This window comes from Gorilla gorilla, chromosome 19, assembly GCF_029281585.2.
Source record: "Gorilla gorilla gorilla isolate KB3781 chromosome 19, NHGRI_mGorGor1-v2.1_pri, whole genome shotgun sequence".
In the NCBI taxonomy this organism is placed as follows: domain Eukaryota; kingdom Metazoa; phylum Chordata; class Mammalia; order Primates; family Hominidae; genus Gorilla; species Gorilla gorilla.
The window spans coordinates 72,568,591-72,594,488 of NC_073243.2; the positions used below are offsets into that span (position 1 = coordinate 72,568,591).

The 25,898-nt window shown below is 36.9% G+C and overlaps 1 protein-coding gene across 1 annotated transcript in view; it reads left to right on the top strand.

Annotated features, from left to right (window-relative positions):
* C9 (complement C9) overlaps window positions 1-25,898 on the top strand; it is an 85,640-nt gene that overhangs the window by 30,125 nt on the left and 29,617 nt on the right. The window contains exons 5-8 of the mRNA XM_004058935.4: window positions 1,009-1,147; window positions 16,778-17,032; window positions 21,726-21,966; window positions 24,738-24,866. Coding sequence (XP_004058983.1) covers window positions 1,009-1,147; window positions 16,778-17,032; window positions 21,726-21,966; window positions 24,738-24,866 — 764 coding nt within the window. The remainder of the gene's footprint in view (window positions 1-1,008; window positions 1,148-16,777; window positions 17,033-21,725; window positions 21,967-24,737; window positions 24,867-25,898) is intronic.

The following is a 25,898-nucleotide window of genomic DNA, read 5'->3' on the forward strand; positions in this document are numbered from 1 at the left end:
TTCTCTTGCGTAAGCCATGGGTTTACAGTCAACTACCCACTCGTTGACAAATTGGTCTTAAAACCAACATCCAGATTTGTAATCCAGTTCATTGGAGTTAGGAATGTGGCCTAGGGCAATGGAAGAGTTTGTGTTTTTGTGCCAAGGTAAGTTATAGATTTGATCCTCAAACCTATTGGCCTCCCTGGCTTGGGGCCGTTTATTCCAGATACAGCCTAGACAGCAATGACTGTGTTCCTCCAATGAACAGAGGTATATTTCACAAGGAAATAACTGCTTCTTGTTCATATATTGTTTCTAAGCCTACAAGTAAAATTTAACTTTTTTAAAAGCTAAATAAGATTTATATTTATGAATGAAAGCTTGCCAAATAAAAATATTTTGCTATGGGAAAAAATAGAACTTTTGAGAATGCCTTGCCAGGATGCTAAAATTTTTGTGTTCATCTTGGAAAGCGTAACGGGAATAATATAAGCCTGGAGGGAATGAGGTTCTTGACAAGCAATGAGACAGCTGGAGGAAAAGGCTTAAGTTTAAAGAGAATGGGGTGAGTGAGAGAAAGCCCCAATGTTGATTCATAGATGAAAAATTACTTGCATATGTTATATTGGCCCCCTGAGAGGCTCTGTTCTCAAATAATTTAAATAGTTGGTATTACAGCACCAGTTATCGGTTCACTAAGGGAGGTTAGGTAAGAGTTACAGCAGTGAAGTTAAAACTCCAGGAACCAGATGGTCCCATGTGCCTTACTTATTGCATTTCTTTCATTGCACTCTAAACAGTGCCTTAGTTGCCTAAAAGAGTTCATAAGCCTCTCCTAAGGTATGCTTTCTGCCAGAGACACTGAGCCAAGGTGAACAGGCTCTTGCTTCTGTTCCTGATTATAGCACACACATATTGGGTGACGGTGACATGAACTGAAGCTGTCTCACTTTTTCCAGCTACAGAGGGCTGCCTTGCATTATGTTGTGGTATTTCCACTTCTGATACTACTCTGTTCATTCTCAGGATCAACATTTTAGGGATGGATCCCCTAAGCACACCTTTTGACAATGAGTTCTACAATGGACTCTGTAACCGGGATCGGGATGGAAACACTCTGACATACTACCGAAGACCTTGGAACGTGGCTTCTTTGGTCTATGAAGTAAGTCTCCTCGGAGGAAAACACACTGTTCAACTTTTGGCTGAAAAATTGCTTAAATAAGTTTAGTACCAAACAATGTGAAAAACTCAGTAGAATAATAATTTCACATGAACACAAGACTTAAAGAAGAGGCGATGTAGTTTGGATCTCTTTAGAAACATACAATTGTGTCTTCTCAATCCTCAGTAACATGCACCTAGTGATAAAGATGTGGCAAATACCTAGACTCCATAAAAAGAATTATCTCAGGATCTAACATAACTAAAAATTAAATCAGTGCTGATTTAAGTAGTGATAACACTGCTTACGTGCTACTTGAGTTTTGCTGTTATCGTTTGCTAGCCTCCTGATGAAAACTCATCTTTGCGTTGGTTTTCCTTCAGAATCCGCCTATGAAGAGCCTGCTTGACTAATGTGAGTGGCTATTTTCACTCACCTTAAACTCCTCTACCTCTTGAAAATGATTTATAAAAATGATTATTACTCTACACAACACTATTCCAAACTTAGCTATCTTTCTCAAAGTCACCTAATTCTCTAGAACAATGACAGACTGTGTAGCCCTCCACCATTAAAAGGATTAATATTTATCACCTTTAGAGATTCTTTCTTTGTTCCAAGCAAAATATAATGAAGAATAATAATAAGCTTGCTCTGACCCAGGAGCTACAAGAGTCTGTTTCTTAAAATGGTCTCATTGGTAAAGAAGAGCCATAAGGTCTGCCTTATTCAGTTATTACAGGGCTCTTATTGTTATCAGTCCCACCAGTTTGAAAAATGTGTATGCTTTTAAATAAGCATTACTTTCTGAAAATATCATAAATCAGTCTTTACATATTGCAGCCAGAAGCAATCATGTTTTCTCATGAATGCTAAAGACTATCATATCTTGACCATTTGACTGGCATGTTTTTTTTCACATGTGGTCATGTTTCTTATACCTATAAGTCAGAATATAAGTCAGTTGCCAACAAATCTGAGGAAATCTTTTGGGCTGTTGGTTTTCCCCCATAATGCCAGGTTAAACTTCTTTAAGCACAGATTTTTGTGATGGAAAGATGACAATTATTTTTAAAAAGTATTACATACATTCTCCTTTCTTAAATAGAAAATACCAAACATGGTCACCTTGGTCATTACTGATGGGAGAAGGGTTATTGTTGTGTTGATTTAGTTTGTTTGGAGTTTAGTCTGCATTTTACGGTTTTCCTGTCTCCACCACTGTGATCAGCTCTTAGCTTCTCGAGAGGGGTAATAACTTGTACGACATAGAATAGTGATGGCTAGGGGCTGCCCAGGACTGATCTTGAAGCCACGTTTGGAAAGGAAGCACTGCTTTCCCTTATCCATAACCCTGGAAACAGATGTGTTTCAGCATTTCAGAATGTTTGGTATTTTAGAAAGGTGATGTGGTGTGATATAAATCACAATGGAGTTTGGAGCAGCATCGCATAATCTAACACATCAATATTTCTGTAGCAAAACTAATCTATGTTCATATATGGTGGGAAAAATGAAGACAATAGATACCTTTTACTAGTTCAGGTGAGATTAATACCCCCAAAAGAGTTTGATGTCAAGCTTATTAGAAAGAAGATAGGAATTGTGGACTTGAATATTTATTTGGTGCCAACTGGGGCAGTGGGAGTTGAATAGGGGTTGGCTAAGGCCTCCACATCACTCCGTTGCTGCTCCCACTGCTGATAATCCCCTTATTCAAATCTGTTATGGTCTTGGAAAATAAGTAGCCAAACTCATTATTATTATACATAAAAGAACACAAACTTATATGAGGGGAAATATCTACTTTAACTCCTTAGAGATGATTTTTTTCTTTAATTCCTACTACTTAATGAAATATGTCATTTACTTTCTCATGTGTATCAGTAGTACCTGAAGGCAAATTATACATATTATACTTCTTTATAGCTTATTACCAATACCAACTCCATATAATACTCACCAGTTTTCGTTGGATGAAATAATTTTTTAACTCTTGCCTTAGTTACTTATTGGCAATAATTTATTGGCTTTCATTTTTGACAGAATTATACTGGTCCATCATAACATGGGAATGCACCTAAATAATGACATCTTATTCTTAACCATTCATACTCTCTCATTTAGGGTCTTTTGTCTCTAATGGGCTGTGGTTCTAGAGCCACTCTGCTTAGGTTGAAATCCCACCTCTGCCCCTTAGTGCTGTAAAATCTCAGGCAAATTACTTATCATCATTGTGCCTCAGTTTCTTTATCTATAAAATAGAAATAATAATGCCTACCTCATGGAGATAAATGGGTCTAAATATGTGAAACACTCAGAAAGTCACTGGCATATAGCAAGCCCTCAGTAAATATTAGCTATTATTCATTTTAGAGTATAATTAGTAAAAGACCTAGCCAAAGCTAGGTACATAATTAGTGGTCACATAGTAGGTCAAGATTTACTGACCACTTTATAAATTAGCAGTAATGACCAAGAACAACTGTAGGAGTAAAAAGGGGGAGGGGGGAGTGATGATTGCATTTATAACTTAGGTCCTTTTCTACTTACTTTTCTTTGGTTGTTTCTTCACTTTTGTTGTTGAATAACAATTTGTAAGCCTAAATCAGGTTTCAGGTGTTCATTATAATTCTTCTTAAATCTGAGTCTCCATGAAAATGTAAGATTTGGGAGATGAACAAAAATTTGCAAAATGCACGCAGATTATAAGCATAGTTTTCACCCCAATCCTGCCAAAATCTTGGGTGACTTCAATATCATGTGGACTGCCAAGTATTTCTTGTTGCCTCATAACTTCCTATACCATTTCACTATAGCCACTCTCATTTCTAGCCACCTAACCCTTGGCTTTGTCTTTACCAGAACTTTGCTGTCTCTGAAATTTGAAAATCCAACTTTTAACCCTCTCGTCTTATCACAGTTGTCTAACCTCTCAGCTCTCACCCTCATTTATGCCCACAAACCTCTTCTTGGCCTCATCTAGACCTTCAGTCTTTTTGGAATCTTTTTTTCTCCTGGTATATCTTGCTCTTCCTACTTTAAATTATTTTGTTCATCCAAGCTAGATCCATTTTGACTACATTTGCCAATATTAGCAATGTCCTTGCTTTCCATTCCTCCTACAATCCAGAAAAACTCTGATTTGGCATGAACCTTATTGTTTTCTGCCCTACTTGTAAACTTACACTGCTCAACACTAAAGAGAATATTATGCTCACACAAAAACGGCTAGCATTATAATTTCAACTGAGTCCTCCACATTATTCAGTAGGTCCGTAACACCTTCTCAGGCTTTCCTCATTCTTGTTCTTCACAGGAGCAGGCTCAATCTTTCAGCAACACCCTCAAGCCTCTTACTCTTACTCACCATTTTGATCCTGGGTTCAGCAGACGACATTAGCTCCAACTTGACAGAGAATACCCAAGTCATAGGCAGGAGCTTTCCCAGTTGTTTCTTCAAAGTTATTCTATGTACTGACTTTGCTACTCAGTCCCTCTTTACATCCTTCTATTCTCTCAGTAGGAAGTTATTCTTTCTCCTCCCTAGCCTGGATCCCACTCCAAGTACATTGCTAGACATTCTGCTAAGCCTCCACTCAACCTTTCCTTCTTTTTCCTTCCACTCTGGACTTCATACATAAATATTTTTCAAGGGTCTCATCTATAAAGAAACAAATGAAGAAACCTCTCCCATCTCTATATACCCATGTTGTCTACACTTGCTATCTCAACATATCTGCATTGCATTTATTCCCCACTCTCTGTCATCTTGTGTCTATGCATTTTTCAACCCTCTTCAAGTCTAACTCAAGCTTATTTTGAGCTCCCTTTTGGAGAATCCTTAAATAGTATTGAACTCTTTCCAGAGTTCCTACATTGCTTCACTGATTTCTCTCTATATATTCTTCTTGAGTGATTTCCTTTTCCTCTTCTCCTATGGCTTCAGTTTTCACTCTATTCTGATTGCACACAAATCCTATATTTCCAGCCCACATCTCTCTCTGAACTAGATGCTTGTATATCCAGTTGTCTGCCATTGTCACAGAGTCAACATACCTACAGCTGATAACCAATCTTACTCCCAATTTCCTGCTTCTTGCTCTTGAATTCTCTGTCTTGGTAAGTGGAAATAATATCAACCTACTCATCAAACTCAAAACCTGAAATCCCTCCTTAAGACATTCTTTACAGACTCATTTCCCTCAAAACCCACAATATCCAATCAATCTTCAAGTTCTATTATTATAATCTCCTTTGAATCTGTTTCTTATTCCCCATTCCCACTGCCACTGCCTTAAGCTCCCATCGCTTCTCATGTAGGAATGACTCAAAATAGTGCTCTTAGTTTACAGCCTCTAGCTTTTCTCAACATCAGTTCATTCCCCACATTTCAGTGTAAAAATAATAAATCTGATCATTCTCCCTGCAGCTTAAATTTGGTGAGTGTCTATCTATAGCCTGCAGTGTAGTAGTCAATCTCCTTGGCAAGGAGTACAAAGTCATCCCTGATCTGATTTTTGATCGCCACTCCACCCTCAGCTTTCTCCTCTGAATCCTCCATCTTCTAAAATGCTTCTCCTACAAATAAATGCAATATGCTTTGATTTTTTCTCTATTTTGGTATATATTTTGCTGTATAATACGTGCTTTTTGGTTGCTATCTCAGTCTTTTATTTACCACAGAATACTGAAAAACTAATACTGTATACTATGCTAAATAAATGCCTATTGAATGAATAAAAAATTCATGCCAGCATATTAACACTGTAAGTTAATATTTCTAATGATGGCAAAAAACAAATATTTAATTGGAATTGCCATTAAAATTGACAGCAAAATTGCAAGCAGAGGCTTAATACACATTCCAACTATTCTTTCTACTGACAACTTAAGCCCATTTAGAAAATCTAGCAGCAGATAAAGCTTATTAAATACCTGGTTATTTGTCCTATGTTGATGTTTCCCAAGTGGAAAATATGTAGTCTTTCCCTATAGAAACTGCTATCTTGAAAGGGACTCTGTTCTACAAATAAACTCATGCATTCAGGGTTGAAGTCATAGGCAGGGGTCAAATCATGAAGGCACTCATGTGCCATAATAAATACACTGAGCATAGTCCTGAGCATAATGAGGGAGCCACTCTGGAGAGCAAAACCCTGAGAGTTTCATTTTAGAACTTTGTGTTTTGTGGAAATAAATTTTAAGGGAACAAGACCAGAGGTAATGAGAACAGAAGGAGGCTATTTTATGGTCCAAGAAGCAGATGACAAAAGGCTAATCTGGGTCTGTAATAGTAGAGATGAAGAAGAAGAGATAAAATCCAGCATATTTAAGAATTAAGAAATTATTAATAAATTGGAGACAGTATAGCATATGATCAATCACAAGGTTCTGAATTAAGATTCTCTGGGTTTAAATTTTGGTAACTTCCTCCGCTTACCATCTATGTGAATTTAGGCAACTGGATCTCAATTTCCATGAAAAAATCGCATGATAATAGTATACACTTCACAGGGTTTCAGAAAGATTAAATGTGTTAATAACTGTGAAGTGATTAGAATAGTGCCTATCACAAACTAAACTTTCTATAGATGGACCCTATAAAAATGGAAAGAAAAAAAACCCCCACACACACAACCAGTGAATTATAGGCCATCAAAAGAGATGTGGGAAGTTGGATGTGCAGGAAATCTACCAAAGAAGGAGTGGGTTCTGAGAAGATAATGATTCGAATGCTCATAATTTTGAGTTTGAGGGTCTATATGAAATTAGATGGAGTTATCCTACAGCAAGGAGATTATTTGAATCAAAATGGAGAGAATGATCTAAATTGTAAAAGAGATCTAGGTGTTAATTAACATACACATGATCATTGCATCTTTTTTTTTTTTTTTTTTTTGAGATGGAGTCTCGCTCTGTTGCCCAGGCTGGAGTGCAGTGGCGCAATCTCAGCTCACTGCAATCACTGCCTCCAGGGTTTAAACGATTCTCCTGCCTCAGCCTCCTGAGTAGCTGGGATTCGAGGCGTGCGCCACCGTGCTCAGCTAATTTTTGTATTTTAGTAGAGACGGGGTTTCACCATGTTGGTCAGGCTGGTCTCTAACTCCTGACATCATGATCCGCCTGCCTCGGCCTCCCAAAGTGCTAGGATTACAGGCGTGAACAACCGCGCCTGGCGATCATTGCATTCTTGAGGGTGCCTGAGATTACCGAAGAAGTGTACAATGAGGGAGAAGAGAAGAACATAGAGACTGAAGTCCTAGAGCACACAAACGTTTAAGATTTAGGCAGAGAAAAAATATTCTATAGATAATAGAGATGGATTGTACTTGTTATCCTTTACTATCAAATTACCCCAAAACTTAATGGCTAAAGGGTTAAGAATGTGACAGGAGCTTGGCTAGATGGTTCTGGCAGAGGGGTGCCTCAAGAGGTTACAATGAATCTGTTGTTCATAGGTTTCTTCTCTCAATTAGTGAGAGATGGCTTTGATAATAATAACTAATATGTGGTTTATGGTTTTATTATCCATTTGTACAAATAAAATTTTAATGACATCTTCAACAGTTTTCTCTACTTACTCTCTATTTACAACTGCTCTCCAAACCTCCACAACTTGAACTCTGAAATATTTCTTGATTGTGTCTATCTCTTCCATTTTTAGTGCCATAAGCAATGTTTATTTCTTTTCAAGGAGTATTATATGAACAAATTCTTAAACAGGATAACTTCAACTGACCCTTATAATATGTCTGGCCTCCTAAAACATGCAAGCCCCTTGATCTTCTCTCTCTGAATCTAGCTTCTCCAACATCTGTTTATTCAGTACTCATAAAGAAACTTGCTTCCATCTTTGTGTTTTTCTGCTTTCTGTAATCTTGCCCCTTGGTCTCTCGTTCAAGACTTTTGCTTTTCTCTCTATGATGGTTACAAGTATTGGTCTGTTTCTGAATGCTTAACATTGAGCCTAGACTTCTTTTTGCAATGGATGGATTTTTGCATTTCCCAATTCAGCTTTCATTCCTATGCTTTCTGGGATGACTCCATCCTCAGAGTTTCAGGCTGTACTCGCCACTACCATCCTGGCATAGTGAGAAAAGCTACTTTTTCTTGAGCCATTCAACAACATCCTAATTGATACCCTGACCAACAGTCTGTTATATCTGAAAGTGGCCCTCTACGCTGCTGAGTTGATAATTGCCTTATGCCATTTCCTTTCTAGTCATTTCACACACAAGTGCAGGTGCCTACAAATTACACCCCCTCTATCAGAAAGCATGGTGCCACCAGTATTGTTCTTTTTTCTCAAGATTGCTTTGGCCATTCGAGATTTTCTGTGGTTCCATACAAAATTTAGGATTGTTCTTTTTATTTCTGTGGAAAATGACATAAAATTATGATAGGGATTGCGTTGAGTCTGTAGATCATATTGGGCAGTATTACTATTTTAACAATATTAATTCTTCCAATCCATGAATATTGGATATCTTTCCATTGATTTGTATATTTTCCATTTCTTTCATCAATGTTTTATGAATTTCGTCATACAGCTCTTTCACCTCCTTGGTTAAATTTATTCCTAAGTGTTTTATTCTTTTTAATTCTGTAGTAAATGGTATTTTTAAAAGTTTCTTTTTTAGATGGTTTGTAGCTAGTGAGTAGAAATGCAACGGACTTTTGCATGTTGATTTTGTATCCTGCAACTTTACTGAATTTGTTAGTTCTAACATTTTTTGTCTTGTTTTGTTTTTTGGGTGGAGTCTTTAGGGTTTTTTACATAAAAGAATATCATCTGCAGACAATTTTACTTCTTCCTTTCTGAGTTAAATGCCTTTTATCTCTTTCTTTTGCGTAATTGCTCTAAGACTTCTAGTACTATTTTGAACAGAAATACAATGGGCATCCTTGTCTTGTTCCTGACGTCTGATAAAAAGTTTCAGTTTTAACCACTGAGTATAATGGTCAATGTGGGCTTGTTGTATATGGCCTTTATTATGTCGAGATACATTCCTTCTATACCTAATTTGTTGAGAGTTTTTCTAATCTTTATATGACGTTGAATTTTATTGACTGCTTTTTCTACGTCTGTTGAGATGATCATATAATTTTTATCCTTCATTCCATTAATGTGATGTATCACAATTATTGATTTGCATATGTTAAACTATCTTTGCATCCTAGATATAAATCTCACTTGATCATTGTGTATTATCATTTTAATATATTTCTGAATTCAGTTTGTTTATATTTTATTGAAGATATATATACATATATGTTCATCAGGGATATTGGCTTGTAATTTTCTTTTCTTGCAGTGTTCTTGTCTGGCTTTGATATCAGGGTAATGCTGGTCTTATAAAATGAATTTGGAAATATTCCCTCTTCTTCAATTCTTTGGAATATTTTAAGAAAGTCTAGGATTAGTTCTTCTTTAAATATCTGGTAGACTTCATCAGTGATGCCTTCAGATTCTGGGCTTTTCTTTCACGGGAGACTTTTTGTAGTACTGATTCAATCTTTTTAATCGTTATTGGTCTGCATTTTCTATTTCTTCATAATTCAGTCTTGATAGATTGTATGTTTCTAGGAATGTATCCATCTCTTCTAGGTTATTCAATTTCTTTGTGCATAATTTTTCATAGTAATAACATGTTTATTTATATTTCTGTGGTATCAGTTGTACAGCTGTCCCTCAGTATCTATGAGGAATTGGTCCCAGGACCACTCACAAATACCTAAATCCTTAGATGCTCATATAACATGGTGTGGTATTTGCATATACCCTATGCTCAGCCTCCAGTATAATTTAAATCATCTCTAGATTACTTAGAATACCTAAGTGATGTAAGTGCTATTTAAATAGTTGTTATACTGTAATGTTTAGAAGATAATGACAAGGGAAATAATTTGTACATGTTCAGTACAGATGCAACCACTGTAGGCCCAACTACATTTTTGATCCAATGATGGTTGAGTCCACGGATGCAAAACCTGCAGATACGAAGAGCCAACAGTAATGTCTCCTCTTTCATTTCTGATTTTATTTGAGTCTTCTCATTTCTTCCTGAGTTAGCCTAGCTAAAGGTTTGTTCATTTTGTTTCTTTTTTTAAAAAACAAGCTCTTGGTTTTGTTGGCCTTTTCTGTTGTTTTTCTACTACCTATTTTATTTATTTCTGCTCTGATCTTTATTATTCTCTTACTTCAGTTGACTTTAGTTTAGTAAGCTTAGTTTGCCCTTCTTTTTTTAGTTCCTTAAGATGTAACAATAGATTATTTGAGAAATTCTTTTTTGATGTAAGCATTTATTACTATAAACTGTTCTGTTAGAACCGCTTCTGCTGCATCCCATAAATTTTGGAATGTTTTCATTTTTATTTATTTTAAGATATTTTTAAACTTTTAATCTCTTCATTGACTTATTTATTGTTCAGGAACATGTTAATTTTTCCATATTTGTGAATTTCCCAAAATTTCTCCTGTTATTGATTTCTAGCTTCATACCATTGTGATCAAAAGAGATCCTTAATATTATTTTAATATTCTTAAAATGTTTAAGACTTGTTTTATGGCCTAATATACGATCTGTCCACGAGAATGTTCCATGTGTGCTTGATAAAAACATGTATTATGTTACTTTGGATGGAATGTTCTGTGTATATTTGTTAGGTCCATTTGGAATAAAGAGTAGTTCAGTTCCAATGTTTCCTTAATAATTTTCTCTCCAGATGACCTGTCTATTGTTGAACGTGGAGTATTGAGAAGTCCCCTACTATTTTATTGCAGTTTGTCTCTCCTTTCAGATCTATTAACATTTACTTTATACATTTAGGTTCTCTGATGTTTGGTGTCTAGAAATTTAAATATCCTCTGGCAAAATTGACCCCTTCATTATTATATAGTGATTTTCTTTGTCCCTTCTTGCAGTCTTTGACAAGTCAAAATTTTATCTGGTATGTTTAGCTATCCCTGCTCTATTTTGGCACTTAAAGGTGAAGTGAGTCTCATAGGCAGCATATATAATAGTTGGGACCTGCTTTTTAATCCATTTAGCTACTCTGCATCTCTTGATTGAGTACATTTAAGATAATTATCGATAGGTAAGGACTTACCACTGCCATTTTTTTCATTGTTTTCTGGTTGTTTTGTACGTTCTTTCTGGTTATTTCTTTCTCTCTTCCTATCTTCCTTTGTGATTAGATAATTTTCTGTACTGATATGCTTTAATTCTTTGCTTTTATGTTTTCTGTGTCTATTATAGGTGTTTGCTTTGTGGTTTTCATGAGTTACCATGCAGCTTACATAAAATATCTATAGTTATAATAGGCTATTTTAAACTGTTAGCAACATAAATTCAATCACATTTTTAAAACTTCTACACTTTTCCTCCCCACATTTTGTTTTTGATGTCACAATTAACATCTTTTTATATTGTGTATTCCTTAACAATTATAGCTATTATTATTTCTAATAGTGTTGTCTTTTAATTTTCATACTACAGATATACTTGATTTGTACATCATCAATATGGTGTTAGAGTATTCTGAATTTGACTACGTACTTAATTTTACCAGTGAATTTTATAATTTCATAAATTTTTTATGTTATGAATTATCATTCTTTTCTTTCAACTTGAAGAACTCCCTTTAGCATTTCTTATAGGAAGGTCTAGCGGTAATGAACTTCCACAGCTTTTGTTTCTCTGGGAAATTTTTTATTCCTTCATCATTTATGAAGGTCAGAATTGCCAAGTATACTATTCTTGATTGGCAGTTTATTTTTCTTTCAGTACTCTTGAATATATCATCTCACTCTCTCCTGGATTCAAGGCTTTTGCTGAAAAATCTGCTAGTAATCTTATGTGAGCTCCCTCATACGTGACGAGTTGTTCTCTTGTTTTCAAAATTCTCCTTATTGTACGACTTTTGAGTTTGATTATAATATGTCTAAGTGAAGATCTCTTCATATATAGTCTATTTGGGGTTCTTTGGGATTCATGGACCTGGGTGCTCCTTTTTTTTCTCCACATTGGGGAAACTTGCTGTCATTATTTCTTTAAATAAGCTTTCTACACTTTTGTGTTTCTCTCTTCCTTCTGGGGCACCATAATACATATACTGGTTCACTTGATGGTGCCCCATAGTTCCCACAGGACTTCTTCATTATTTCTTTTTTATTTTTTGTTTTTGTGATTGGTAATTTCAAATGAACTGTCTTTGAGCTCATGATTCTTTCTTCTGTGTGATAGAATCTGCTATTGAATCTCACTATGAAATTTTTCAGCTCTGTTCTTTAACTCCCTAATTATGTTCTTTAACTCCCTAAATTTGGTTGTTTGTGTTTTTTTATGCTTTCTTTCTGTCTGTTGAACTTCTAATTTTGTTCATGTATTTTTTCCTGATTTCATCTAGTCTTCTGTCTGTATTCTCATGTAGCTCACTGAGCTTCTTTAAGCTGATTATTTTGAATTCATTATCAGGCAGTTTGTAAATTTCCACTTCTTTAGGGTCAGTTACCAGTGCTTTATTTTGTTCCTTTGGTGATGCCATGTTTCCCTGATTATGTGTGATCTTTGTGACCATGCGTATCTATGCCTTTGAAGAAGTAAGCACTTATTCCATTCCTTAAAGACTAACTTCAGCAGGGATAACCCTTCATTAATCAGTGTGTCCAGAGATTCTGGGCAAGTCATCTGGCATGGTCCACAAGCAGGCTTGATGCTGGAGTCCTTGGGTAGACGTGACTGGTTCCTTGGTTCACTGGGGAAGGCCTGGAGCTTGGGTCTGCTGGAACGAGCCTGGTGCCTGTATCCATAGAGGTCAACCTAGCACTGGAGTCTACAGAAGTGGGCCTGGATCCTGGGTCCAGTGGGTCCACTGGATCTTGAGGCTGTAAGGACCATCCTGGAGCCTGAACTCATGAAGGCTGGCCTGGAGCCTGGGGCCAATAGGGCTGGCTTTGCACTGGGATGGCCCTAGAGGCTGGATCCCTGGTCTCGCGCCTGATTTTGGGATTTGCAGTGGCCATTCTGGCACTGGGTGAAACTGGAGCCTGAGTCTGTAGTGACCAGCCTTTGAGACTGAGTCCCAGGTGCTGGCCTGGTGCTTGAGGTCATGGAAGCTGGCCTGAAGCTGAGGTGTACAGGTGCTGACCTGGCATTGGCTTATAGCTGGAGTCTTAGTCTGCAAGTAAAATCCTGAGTCTAGGGCTACAGGGACCAGCCTCATTCTGGGTCTGTCTAAACCCTGAGTTGAGGCTGGAAACTTTGTCTGTGAAACTGGCCTCGGGCCTGAGGCCATGGAGGCTGGCCTGGCACTGGTTAAGCCTGGACCCTGTATCTATAGGGTGCTGGGATGTAACTAGAGTCAAAGGCTGAAGTTTTATTTAATAAGTAATTATAAAAGAAGTGGTTTTCATTTTATTTTGTTTTAAAAGAGGAGCCATAAAAGCTTGTAGCAAAAATATTTGTTAGTCTGTTATATCAGGAGGGGCTTTCCTAAAGAAGTGATGTTTCAGGTAAGACTTGAAATAGGAGTGGGAATTAATCAACCTGAGGCCTATGTTTTGTGTGTATGTGTGAAAGGGAGTGTGTGTGATGTCTGTGCTATGGGAGGGTTGGGGGGGAAAGAGTAAGAGAACATTCTAGAAAGTAAAAGAAGCATAAAGGGACTTATGGTAAGAACAGCATGGGTTGTGGAACAGCTGGATGGCTGACACACAGTTAGGGAGAGATTGACTAGAAATAAATCTAGTTTAGACTATATTGAAGTCATTAGAAATACATTGGAAAGATCTAAGTAGGGAAGTGGCAATGGTTAGTTTGCTTTTCCCTGTTATGCTAGGCAGTTTCTTCAACATGTCTTGTTTTAAAGATAACTACATACATTTCAGTCTTTTCATGAGACAGTAATAACTTTAGGTTTCTCATGCAGAACAACCACTCAATACTAAATCCAGTCCATGACACTGTCTGAAGATACAGGTGTCCCCTTCCCAGACAAGAGTTATACCTAATTCAGAAGATTTCTGAAAAGGGAACTGAACCACTTATATAACAAGTCTCTCACTGACAACAACCTGACAATAGCCAAGTTGGCAAAAAAAAAAAAGTTTTAATTGAAAGTTTAGTGTTGAAGGAACATACCTCAAAACAGTAAGAGCTATATATGAAAAACCCACAGCCAATATCATACTAAATGGGCAAAAGTTGGAAGCATTCTCCTTGAAAACCAGCACAAGACAAGGATGCTTTCTCTGATGACTCCTATTCAACATAGTATTGGAAATTCTGGCCAGTGCAATCAGGCAGGGGAAAGAAATAAAGGGTATTCAAATACGAAGAGAGAAAGTCAAATTACCTTTGTTTGCAGATGACATGATCCTATATTTAGAAAACCCCATTGTCTCAGCCCAGAGGCTTCTTAAGCTTATAAGCTACTTCAGCAAAGTCTCAGGATGCAAAATTAATGGGCAAAAATTGCTACCATTCCTATATACCAACAACAGGCAAGCAGAGAACCAAATCATAAATTAACTCCCATTCACGATTGCTAAAAAAAAAAACCCATAAAATACCTAGGAATACAGCTAACAAAGCAAGTGAAGGACCTCTTCAAGAACTACAAACTACTGCTCAAGGAAATCAGAGAGGACATAAGCAAATGGAAAACATTTCATGCTCACAGACAGGAAGAATCAATATTGTGAAAATGGCCATACTGCCCAAAGTAATTTATAGATTCAATGCTATTACCATTAAACTACCACTGACATTGTTCATGTAATTAGAGAAAAAAAACTATTTTCAAATTCATGTGGAAACAAAAAAGAGCCTATATAGCCAAGATAATTCTAAGCAAAAAGAACAGAGCTGGAGGCATCACACTGCCTGACTTCGAACTATAGTACAAGGCTACAGTAATCAAAATAGCATGGTACTGGTGCAAAAACAGACACATAGACCAATGGAACACAATAGAGAACTCAGAAATAAGACTGCACACCTACAACCATCTAATCTTCAACAACTCTGACAAAAACAAGCAATGGGAAAAGGATTCCCTATTTAATAAATAGTGCTGGGAGAACTGGCTAGCCATATGCAGACAATTGAAACTGGACCCCTTCGTTACATGTTATACAAAAATTAACTCAAGATGGACTAAAGACTTAAATGTAAAACCAAAAGCTATAGAAATCCTAGAAGAAAATCTGGGCAATACCATTCAGGACACAGGCATGGGCAAAGATTTCATAAAATGCCAAAGCAATTGCAACAAAAACAAAAATTGACAAATGGGATCCAGTTAAACTAAAGAGCTTCTGCACAGCAAAAGAAACTACCATCAGAGTGAACAGGCAACCTATATAATAGGTGAAAATTTTTGCAATCTATCCATCTGACAAAGATCCAATATCCAGAGTCTATGAGGAACTTAAACAAATTTACAGGAAAAAAACAAACAACCCCATTAAAAAGTGGGCAAAGGATATGAACAGACACTTCTCAAAAGAAGACATTCATGTGGCCAACAAACATATGAAAAAAAGCTTAACATCACTGATCATTAGAGAAATGCAAATCAAAACCACAATGAGATACCATCTCAAACCAGTCAGAATGACAATTACTAAAAAGTCAAAAACAACAGATGTTGGCAAGGTTACAGAGGAAAAGGAACACTTTTACAGTGTTGGTGGGAGTGTAAATTGGTTCAACTATTGTGGAAGACAGTGTGCCAATTCTTCAAAGATCTAGAAGCAGAAATACCATTTGATCCAGCAATCCCAATACTGAGTATATATCCAAAAGAATAGAAATCATTCTATTATAAAGATACATGCATGCATATGTTCATTGCAGCACTATCCACAATAGCAAAGACTTGGAATCAACCCAAACGCCCATCAATGACAGAGTGGATAAAGAAAATGTGGTACATATACGCCATGGAATACTATGCAGCCATAAAAAGGAACAAGATCACGTCCTTTGCAGGGACTTGGATGGAGCTGGAAGCCATTATCATCAGCAAATTAACATAGGAACAGAAAACCAAACACCTCATGTTCTCACTTGTAAGTGGGAGCTGAATGATCAGAACACATGGACACGTTAGGGAAAAAACAGTCACTGGGGCCTGTTGGGGGTAGGGGTGACAGAGCATCAGGAGGAATAGCTAATGGATACCGGACTTTATACCTAGGTGATGGGTTGATCTGTGCAGCAAACCACCATAGCACATGTTTACCTATGTAGCAAACCTGCACATCCTGCACATGTACCCCAGAACTTAAAATAAGTTGAAAAAAAAAGTTTGCTATACTATAAGTCCTTCGTATGCATTATCTCACTGAATTTTTATAAGAACCTTTGTGCTAGGTATGATGAATATCCCTGTTTTATAGACTAAGAATCATACTAAGCACACAGAGTTTATTGCATAATCACTTCAAAGTGACAGAGTCTGTATTTGAACCCCAGGAATCTGACTCCATCACTTTTGCTCTTAACTCCTTTGTTCTACTGCCTTTCAAAGAATTGTTTGATTTCTCTTTGGTTCTGTTCTGCTTGTTTTTCCTTTTGTTTCGTATCTTGTTTTTAACAACACTTTTTTATTCTCTTTTAGACCAAAGGCGAGAAAAATTTCAGAACCGAACATTACGAAGAACAAATTGAAGCATTTAAAAGTATCATCCAAGAGAAGACATCAAATTTTAATGCAGCTATATCTCTAAAATTTACACCCACTGAAGCAAATAAAGCTGAACAATGTTGTGAGGAAACAGCCTCCTCAATTTCTTTACATGGCAAGGGTAGTTTTCGGTTTTCATATTCCAAAAATGAAACTTACCAATTATTTTTGTCATACTCTTCAAAGAAGGTAAGACCAAACAGTTAATATAGGAATATAATGGAAAGGTTCCAAACTACCCAGACCCTTTAAGTATTTAGAGCTAATAGAAATCATAAAAAGGAAAAGAAACATGGATCAAATTCTCAAATATGTAGCTAGCACGTCAGAAACAATACTAACTGGAGAGAAGTCTGATAGAATCTTTGGCAGTGGTAAATGAATAATATGTTTGGTGATAGTGAGCAGAAAATGTGTATTAAGAATTTAGAGCATTTTTTGACTGAGATTGTGGTAATATACCATTCAATTTATATGATCATCAGAATTTTTTTTTTTTTTTTTTTTTTTTTGGAGACGGAGTCTTGCTTTGTCGCCCAGGCTGGAGTGCAGTGGCGCGATCTCGGCTCACTGCAAGCTCCACCTCCCGGGTTCACGCCATTCTCCTGCCTCAGCCTCCCGAGTAGCTGGGACTACAGGCGCCCACTACCACGCCCGGCTAATTTTTTGTATTTTTAGTAGAGACGGGGTTTCACCGTGTTAGCCAGGATGGTCTCGATCTCCTGACCTCGTGATCCGCCCGCCTCGGCCTCCCAAAGTGCTGGGATTACAGGCGTGAGCCACCGCGCCCGGCCGATCATCAGAATTTTAATGAAGAATTATACTGAAGAATTCTGGTAATTCATTGCAATGCCTTACCTAGAATGATCACTGTTTATTAACTACAAACTGTGTCTCTAAAGAAATGATGCTATGAAATTATACACATGCACATAAAATTGGTCTGATTATTTTGTAATCATACGTTTGAGACTTTGAAAATGTGATTTTTAAAATATTCGAACCAGATTTTGAAGTTTGTTCTACCACTCTTGGAATAAATATAAAATATACTCTCTGTAATCAGCATGACGCCAGTAAAATGCTCATTCTTCCTTTTCTGATACCACAGTCACTTATTTAGACAAGCTTCTCCCACATTAACAATAATAATTCACTCTTAGCACTTATATGATGCCTAACTATGTAATTGTTTTGTATGGGTCTGTACATTACCTCTCTATTTACATGCATACCCACTCAAGTGTACAGGTGGAAAACTCTTTAAATCATTCAACAAATATTTAATTGTGACCTGTCTGGCCTAGGTACTTAGAATATATTTGTGAACCAAGCTGATGAAAATTTGTGTCCTCATGGAGTTGAAAACTCCACAGAAAGAGACAGCCAAAAATAATACATATAATAGCAAAAAAAGAAGTAATATGGTATTTAGAAAGTATTAAGTTCTGTGGGATACAAGGAAAATTAGAGTAACATGAAGGAAAGCAGGGATGCCTGTAGGTGGCATGATTAAAAAGGAAGCTCAGGCTCAGCTTCATGGAGATGAGAAGTAACCAAAGCTTTGGAGGAGAGGAGATAGCCAAAGAGTAAGATTTCAGATTATTTATCTGACGGAAGGAACTGTTAGAGAAGTCTCTAATGTAGGAAAAACCTGGTGTGATAAAAGTTAGCCAAATTGAATCAGAAGGATAAAAAGTTAGAAAAGTTACCTTGAATCAGATCATGAAGAACTTAAAAGTCCACTCAGTGTGGCTTTTTTTCTGAGTGACATGGGAGGTCACTTGAGGGTATTTAATTTTAATTTAATTTAATTTAATTTATTTATTTTGAGATAGATTTTTGCTCTTGTTGCCCAGGCTGCAGTGCAATGGTGTGATCTTGGCCCACGGCAACTTCCGCCTCTCAGACACAAGCAATTCTCCTGCCTCAGCCTCCCGAGTAGCTGGGATTACAGGCATGCACTGCCACGCCCGGCTAATTTTGTATTTTTAGTAGAAATGGGGTTTCTCCATGTTTGTCAGGCTGGTCTCGAACTACCAACCTCAGGTGATCTGCCAGCCTCGGCCTCCCAAAGTGCTGGGATTACAGGTGTGAGCCACTACGCCCAGCCTACTTGAGGGTTTTTAATAGAAGATTGACATTCCCTATTATATTTTAAATGATTACTCAAGGTATTTTGTCAAGAAGAGATCATAGGTGCTAAGAGCCAAAGCAAGGAGTCTTGCTAGAAATTACTGAAGGAATCCAGGTGAGACATGATGGTAGTTCAGATAGGACAATTATAGAGTCAAACATAAGTCCAAGGTTTTTGGCCTGAGCAACTAGAAAAATGGAGTTGCTGATGGAGAAAGCTTCAGATAGAGCAGATTTGGAGAGGGAGACCAGTAATTAAATTTTAGTTAGGTTAAGTTTGAGGTGTTTATTAGACATCCAATTGACAATGCCAAGTAGGAGTTGGTGTTTTGAGGCTGGAGTTTGGGAAAAAGACCTGGAATTGAGCTATACATTGACTTGTTGAGTTAGTCATGGGGTCACTAACAGAGTTAGTGTACATAGAAAATAGAATACAATTAAATACCAAACTTGCGGAATTTCAATAGAAAACAAGTAAAAGAAACCAAAAAGTGCCCAAGAACTTTGCTACTTAGAGTGTGGTCTATGGAACAGCAGCATCAGCATCGCTGGGAGGCTAGAATCTTAGACTGTGCTCCAGAATTGCATTTTACCTGACTCAGTATTGCATTTTAACAAGATTCTCTAGGTAGTTTGTTCACATTTTATAGTTTGAGAAGCACTGGCCTAGAAGACAAGAAAATAATCTCTATTAAGAAGAAGAGAGTGATGAACTGTGTCAATTGTGCTAACAAGTCAAAGAAGATGAGGGCTAAGAAGTGATCATAGGCTTTAGGATTATGAAAGTCATTGGAGACCTTGATAAGAGACATTATGTTGGAGTAGTGAGGTCAGAAGCATGAATAATTTAGATTTAAGGAAAACAGGGAAGGGGAGAATTCAAAATATACAGTATAGAAAACTGAATAAATTTTGCTTCTAGTGAGGGCAAAGAAATGGGTAGTGGCTGGTCAGGCAAGCGAGGCCAAGGGAAATTTTTTGTTGCTTTAAGATAGAAGAAACAACTGCATATTTGGATGATAATGAGCTAAGAGCTACCTTTGAAGTAAATTGACCCAGAGAACATCACATGTCTTTCTTACCCCAAATCCCAAGGTATACCTCCCAGTTTTAGCAAAACTGAAAAGAAATCCAAATATGCTTTGAATAAAGCATATTTGAGAATTCTTGCGCAAGTCAGGAGATGAAGAGCTCATATGACCTATAACATACAGGCTAAGATTTTTATTAAAGACTGGATCACCCACTGTCACCTAAAGTTAAATCATGATGACAATAATGTGCTTTAAGAACACAGACAGTTTGGTATGATATTCATATACCGCAAGATATACCTTTAAAAAGAAATAAAATATTTTAAACTCCCACATAATCATCATATGTTAACCACAGCTGTTAGGAGACCCTCAAAAGATCCATTTGCAAAATTGTGGGTGTCAGTTGTAGTTTAGTTTTCATCAGGACAAGCTATGGCATTGAATCACACAGTTCACTGCCCTAGTTTTCTCCGGGAAAGGTAAGCCATCAGCCCTGGCCCTGGAAACATTTAACTGTTGAGCTGCTTAGGCTGACTTGAGTTCCACGTCTCAAAATATTGTCTGTCCTGTCTCTGTCATTAAAAATTGAGAGGGTGGACTGAAAGGGACAAGGAGACCTGAGATCTAGGTTTTTAGTACCAATGCTGTCAAGTATTATTCATATGTTTTGGGACAAATAACTGGATATCTTTAAATTAGTTTTCTCATCTGCATAATAGCAAGATTGGGCTTTATTGATAATGTCTCCATTTCCTTCCACTGTTGTTTTTAAAACAACTTAGTGACGTATAATTTCATAAAATAAAATGCAAAGATTTTAAGTGTATAGTTTCATGAGTTTTGATAATTATGTACATTACAGTAGCCACCTCCTTTAGCAAGAGAATATTTTAAATGTTTTAACATAGAAGACACAGCAGCATATTTAGATGGAAATTATTTAAGATCTATGTTTAAAATACATTGAGTTAAAGAACATCACACCAAGAAAATTCCATCATGAAGAGACACTCAGGCTTCTTACCCCAAGAAAAATTCCTTATGCCCTTTTCCGTTCCCTACCACCTAAGAGGTGACCACTGACCAGATTTATCTGACCACAGCTTAGTTTTGCCTAGTCTAGAACTTCATATAAATGGAATTATATAGGATATACTCCTCTATGTCTGACTTCTTTTACTCAGTATAATATTTTTGAGATTTATTTATGTTGTTACATGTATCAGTAGTTTTATTTTCCTTTTTATTGATGATTAGTATTCCATTGTATTAATATGCTATGGTTGTTTATTGATCCCTCTCTTGATGGACATTTGAGATGTTTTCAATTTTAAGCTATTCTGACTAATGCTGCCATGAAATTCTTATACAGATACTTTTGTGAACAAAATTTTTATTAGGTAAATATGTAGGAGTGGAACTGCTGGCTGGTCATAAGCAAATGTGTGCTTAACACTATGGGAAAGTGCCACACAGTTCTTCAAAGTGGCTATCTAATTTTACCAGTAACGTAGGAGAGTTTTAGTCACTGCACATTCTCATCAGTAGTTGATAGTATTTTACATTTAGCCCTTCTGGTGGATTAGAGTGGTATCTCATGGTCACTGCTAAAACATTTAGTGCCTATGGAAGTTCTAAATTTCATAAATTTTCATTTGAAATGGTGGATAAAACACATGTTTCTCTTCTTCATCTGCTCTACAACACAGGAAAAAATGTTTCTGCATGTGAAAGGAGAAATTCATCTGGGAAGATTTGTAATGAGAAATCGCGATGTTGTGCTCACAACAACTTTTGTGGATGATATAAAAGCTTTGCCAACTACCTATGAAAAGGGAGAATATTTTGCCTTTTTGGAAACCTATGGAACCCACTACAGTAGCTCTGGGTCTCTAGGAGGAATCTATGAACTAATCTATGTTTTGGATAAAGCTTCCATGAACCAGAAAGGTATTCCTAGAAATAGAGCTCTGACTTCAAATACTGTTTTGACCAAACATTATTTTGTTCACCAACCTGTTTCAATGGTTAAAGTCTTAAGAATACAAAGCCCTGTAACCTGCTCCTTTGAGAGGACTCTCTTCCTGCCCTTTGGTACCTAAAACCCTGTTAAATAGCAAATTGACTTCCATCTCAAATAAGCTGACTTGGTCAATTCTACTCAACAGTAGCACTGAGAGATGGATTCATTGTATTGCAGCTTCACATCTATTAGAAGATGGTACTTTTAGTGAAATACTAAACAAAAGGTGAAAGAAAGTACAGACATAATTTGTATAACCTACTTCTTAATCAATAGACTAATTCAATTTCTATATCACAGTTATCTTCCAGAGTATACTTCAATATTGGAGGGAAAATATTGTTCTAAATTTTCTTTTAGAGGGAAAAGAAGAAGCTGTGTTATCATATAAATCCAACATCTTAAAGCAAGGGTGGAAAATTAGTTTTACCTCATGTGATGACACTTCTCATTATATGGTGGTGGTTGAATTGGTCTCATGTTAAGTAGGTTTCTGGTCATGGGGAAATCATGGGGAAAAGGGCCATGGTTAATTATCAATGTCTGTCATAGGTAGAAGATAGGCCTACTGATACATAGTTATCAGCCTGGTCTAAAGGGTTCGTCTAAGTCTTTTAAGAAAAAAGTAAATGCAAAGTGACTATATTAATAAGTTGTAATCATTCATGTTGTGAGTAATTATGGCTAGTTATAATATTCCTTAAGGAGGTGATGGATGCCAGGATGCCTCCTCTCTGCCCTTGTAACTATAGGTGTGTCTCTTAGGGAGGAAAGTGTTGCTAAAAACCACTTCAATGGCTTTTACGGGGTCAGTGTCAAGGTACCAGGTGTTAAGTGAAGGGTGGAATGTAACTGTGACGTAAAAGCCTGATATTCTCCCCAAGGTCAGTGAATACTTTATGGATAACAAAACGTGACATAGCCAGAACCAGCTGGTCTTGATGCCTCAGTCTTGTTTTGGGCAGAGAGAAGCTTTCCCAGTGGGGAGTGGAATGTAATGTTACTTAGCTTACACTTTCACAGGGCTATATCCACAGCATAGTGAAGTTGCTGTGAGCTCCACCTGGAAGCTATATTGATGGAGATATCACATAAGGGAGGGGTACAAGAGGACACAGGTCTTGAGTAACTTGAAAATGAGAAGAGAAAGGCTTATGAGTGGTGATCAAAACACAAAGAAATCTTCAGACTAGGAGTTGCTTTGATGAAAAAGCTCCATAGGAAGAGATCTTTAATCCTGAATAACTCCGAAGCTACTTACCTTCTGGCCTTAATAGACAAGGATCATCAGGTCAATTCTAGTGACTTTGAAGAAGAAGTACTCTTTCTCACTTCTCCAGTGCCAATATCTGAGAACCAAGCCATGTCCTCCACCTCAATTTAAGATGTCTGGACATGAGTGTCCACTGCTAAGGCAGAGAATCTGAGCCCTTTAGGGTCACCCAGGTTATTTTTCACCCTCATCTTCAGAAGCAGAGTCCTCACACTTCTTAAGGATAAGGTTAGAAATCTAGAATTATGGATTTCTAGTATTGTCTTCGATTTTTATCCTCTCTCTTCCCTTCCCATGGGAAATGCCACCTGATAATTTCTCAGTTCTCACTAATTGTGGGTGCATGAGAAATATTTGATAGGTGAATAAACGCCTAAATGCCCCCAGATGTCTACCCCTGATACTCCTTGTAGAACCCCGTGATTAACCTCATTTCATTTTTTTCTTTCCTTTTTCATAAAGCATTTTGACTCCCAGAACAAATAATCACAAATTCGTGTGTGTGTGTGTGTGTTTACATGTATGAAATAAATGATAAATAAAGGCAAAAACTGACATTGTCAGTGAACTGTGGTCTGGGCTGTTTACCCTTAAAATAGAGGAATAATTATTTTTTTTCTGAATTGCAAAAACAGATAGTAACTGGTAGACTTTGAAAATATTAGGATTTTTCTTTCTAGTAACTGTTTGGGCATCTACACACCATAATGAGTCAGCTTCCAAGACTGATATCTACCAAGTAGCATTCATAGGATGAAAGCAAAGTGACCACATACATCAGCCATCTGTCCAAAGCGATGAAGCAGCTACATTAAGGATGAACTGAGTCTTCCAAAGAGGATCAGGAGATGTTGATGTATCTCATCCAAATTATGAAGTTGATACAGAGAAGTGCTTAGTAGCTAGACAGCTCTGGGTTCAAATCCAAACTTACTAGCTGAGTAATGAGCCATTAGTAGGTTATTCAACTGCTCTGCAATTCCATATTTTCATCTGTACAATGAGGACAATATGGACTTACTTCATAAGGCCAGTGTGAGGATTAAATTAGTTAAAGCACACAAAATGCTTAGAAGGATGCCAGACACATGATAAGCATTCAATATATGTTAGACATTGTTGTCCCTCTTCTATGATATTACAGATAAAAGACTTTACTATAACCACCATAGTCTGACCTATATCCCTTTAAACCATGTGGTAGACTTAATGTGTCCTTTGCCATTAAGTTGACAAGCAAAGTCAAAAGGAGGTCACTATAATCTAATATGAGGACAAAGCAGGACAGACATGATGGCACATTTAAATTTAGTCATGGTATATAGGAACCTAAGTAAGGATGTTGCTTGAAAATAGCAAAATTGGAATTTATTTGTGATGTTGATAGACATTATCTAATAATTTTCAAATAAATTCATTAAACAGGTGTTGAACTAAAAGACATAAAGAGATGCCTTGGGTATCATCTGGATGTATCTCTGGATTTCTCTGAAATCTCTGTTGGAGCTGAATTTAATAAAGATGATTGTGTAAAGAGGGGAGAGGGTAGAGCTGGTAAGTGTGGCCTCACTTGTTAGATCTTATAAAGCCTGGGGGTAGATGTCAATGAGCACTGCCCTCTTGCAATGAGCCCTCTTAATTGTCTATCCTCTTTGTGCTTAAAAACTACCTTACATTTAAAACGGTTTTCAAACCACTATAAACACCGATAGCCCATGGACATGTATTCACCAGTATCGCTATTGTGCCGGTTGTACAGTACACAACTCAAGGGGGTGTGATTCACACGGTAGTCATTTTAGACTTGTATATTTATTATGGCAATAGTAAAAAAGTGTCTTCATAAAAAGTTTCCTTTCTTCACCCTAATTTTAACAAAGCTTCCAAATAAGCAAGCGACAATGTTCGTGCATCCATTAACAAAGGACAAGGCCAAAACCATTTCCCCAACTCCACCTTCCATCTAAATTGAAATCCCTAATTCATCCTTAACTTTAAATTGGTGCCTAACCTTTTCAAAAATACAAATATGTTTGGTATAAATATTACTTCCTACTGTTAATCTTTAGCAGATTTACAAGCATGAATTAGTGCTAGAGTTCTCAACTTTTCCTCTAATCAGAAATACCTGAGAACATTTTTAAAATACAAATGCTTAAAGCTCACCTTTAAAGGAAGAGTCAACTGGTAGTGGGGAGGCAAAAGTGAGGAAAAACCTGATATATTTAAAAGCATACCAGCCAATAATATGTGTCCACGATTGAAAAACCAATGATGAAGTAGTGGAAAAAAGCTGAATTTGCCATTATATGGTATAATTTCTATATTTGGTCCTTAAGCTAACTGTGTGATCTCTGACTAGTCACTCCACCTAAGTTTCCAATTTCTCTTCTATAAAAATGAAGAGGGGATGACAAAAATTATCTTGAAATTCCTTTCCAGTTTTAAAAATTCACAGCTGTAAAAGACTTACAAAGTTTTGTTAAAAGTGGCTTCATCTACAGAGAGACACTGAGGGAAACGATGGGTAGGATTTGGGAGTGGAAAGAAATGTTACTTTTCACTTTATTCTTTTTTGAACTCTTC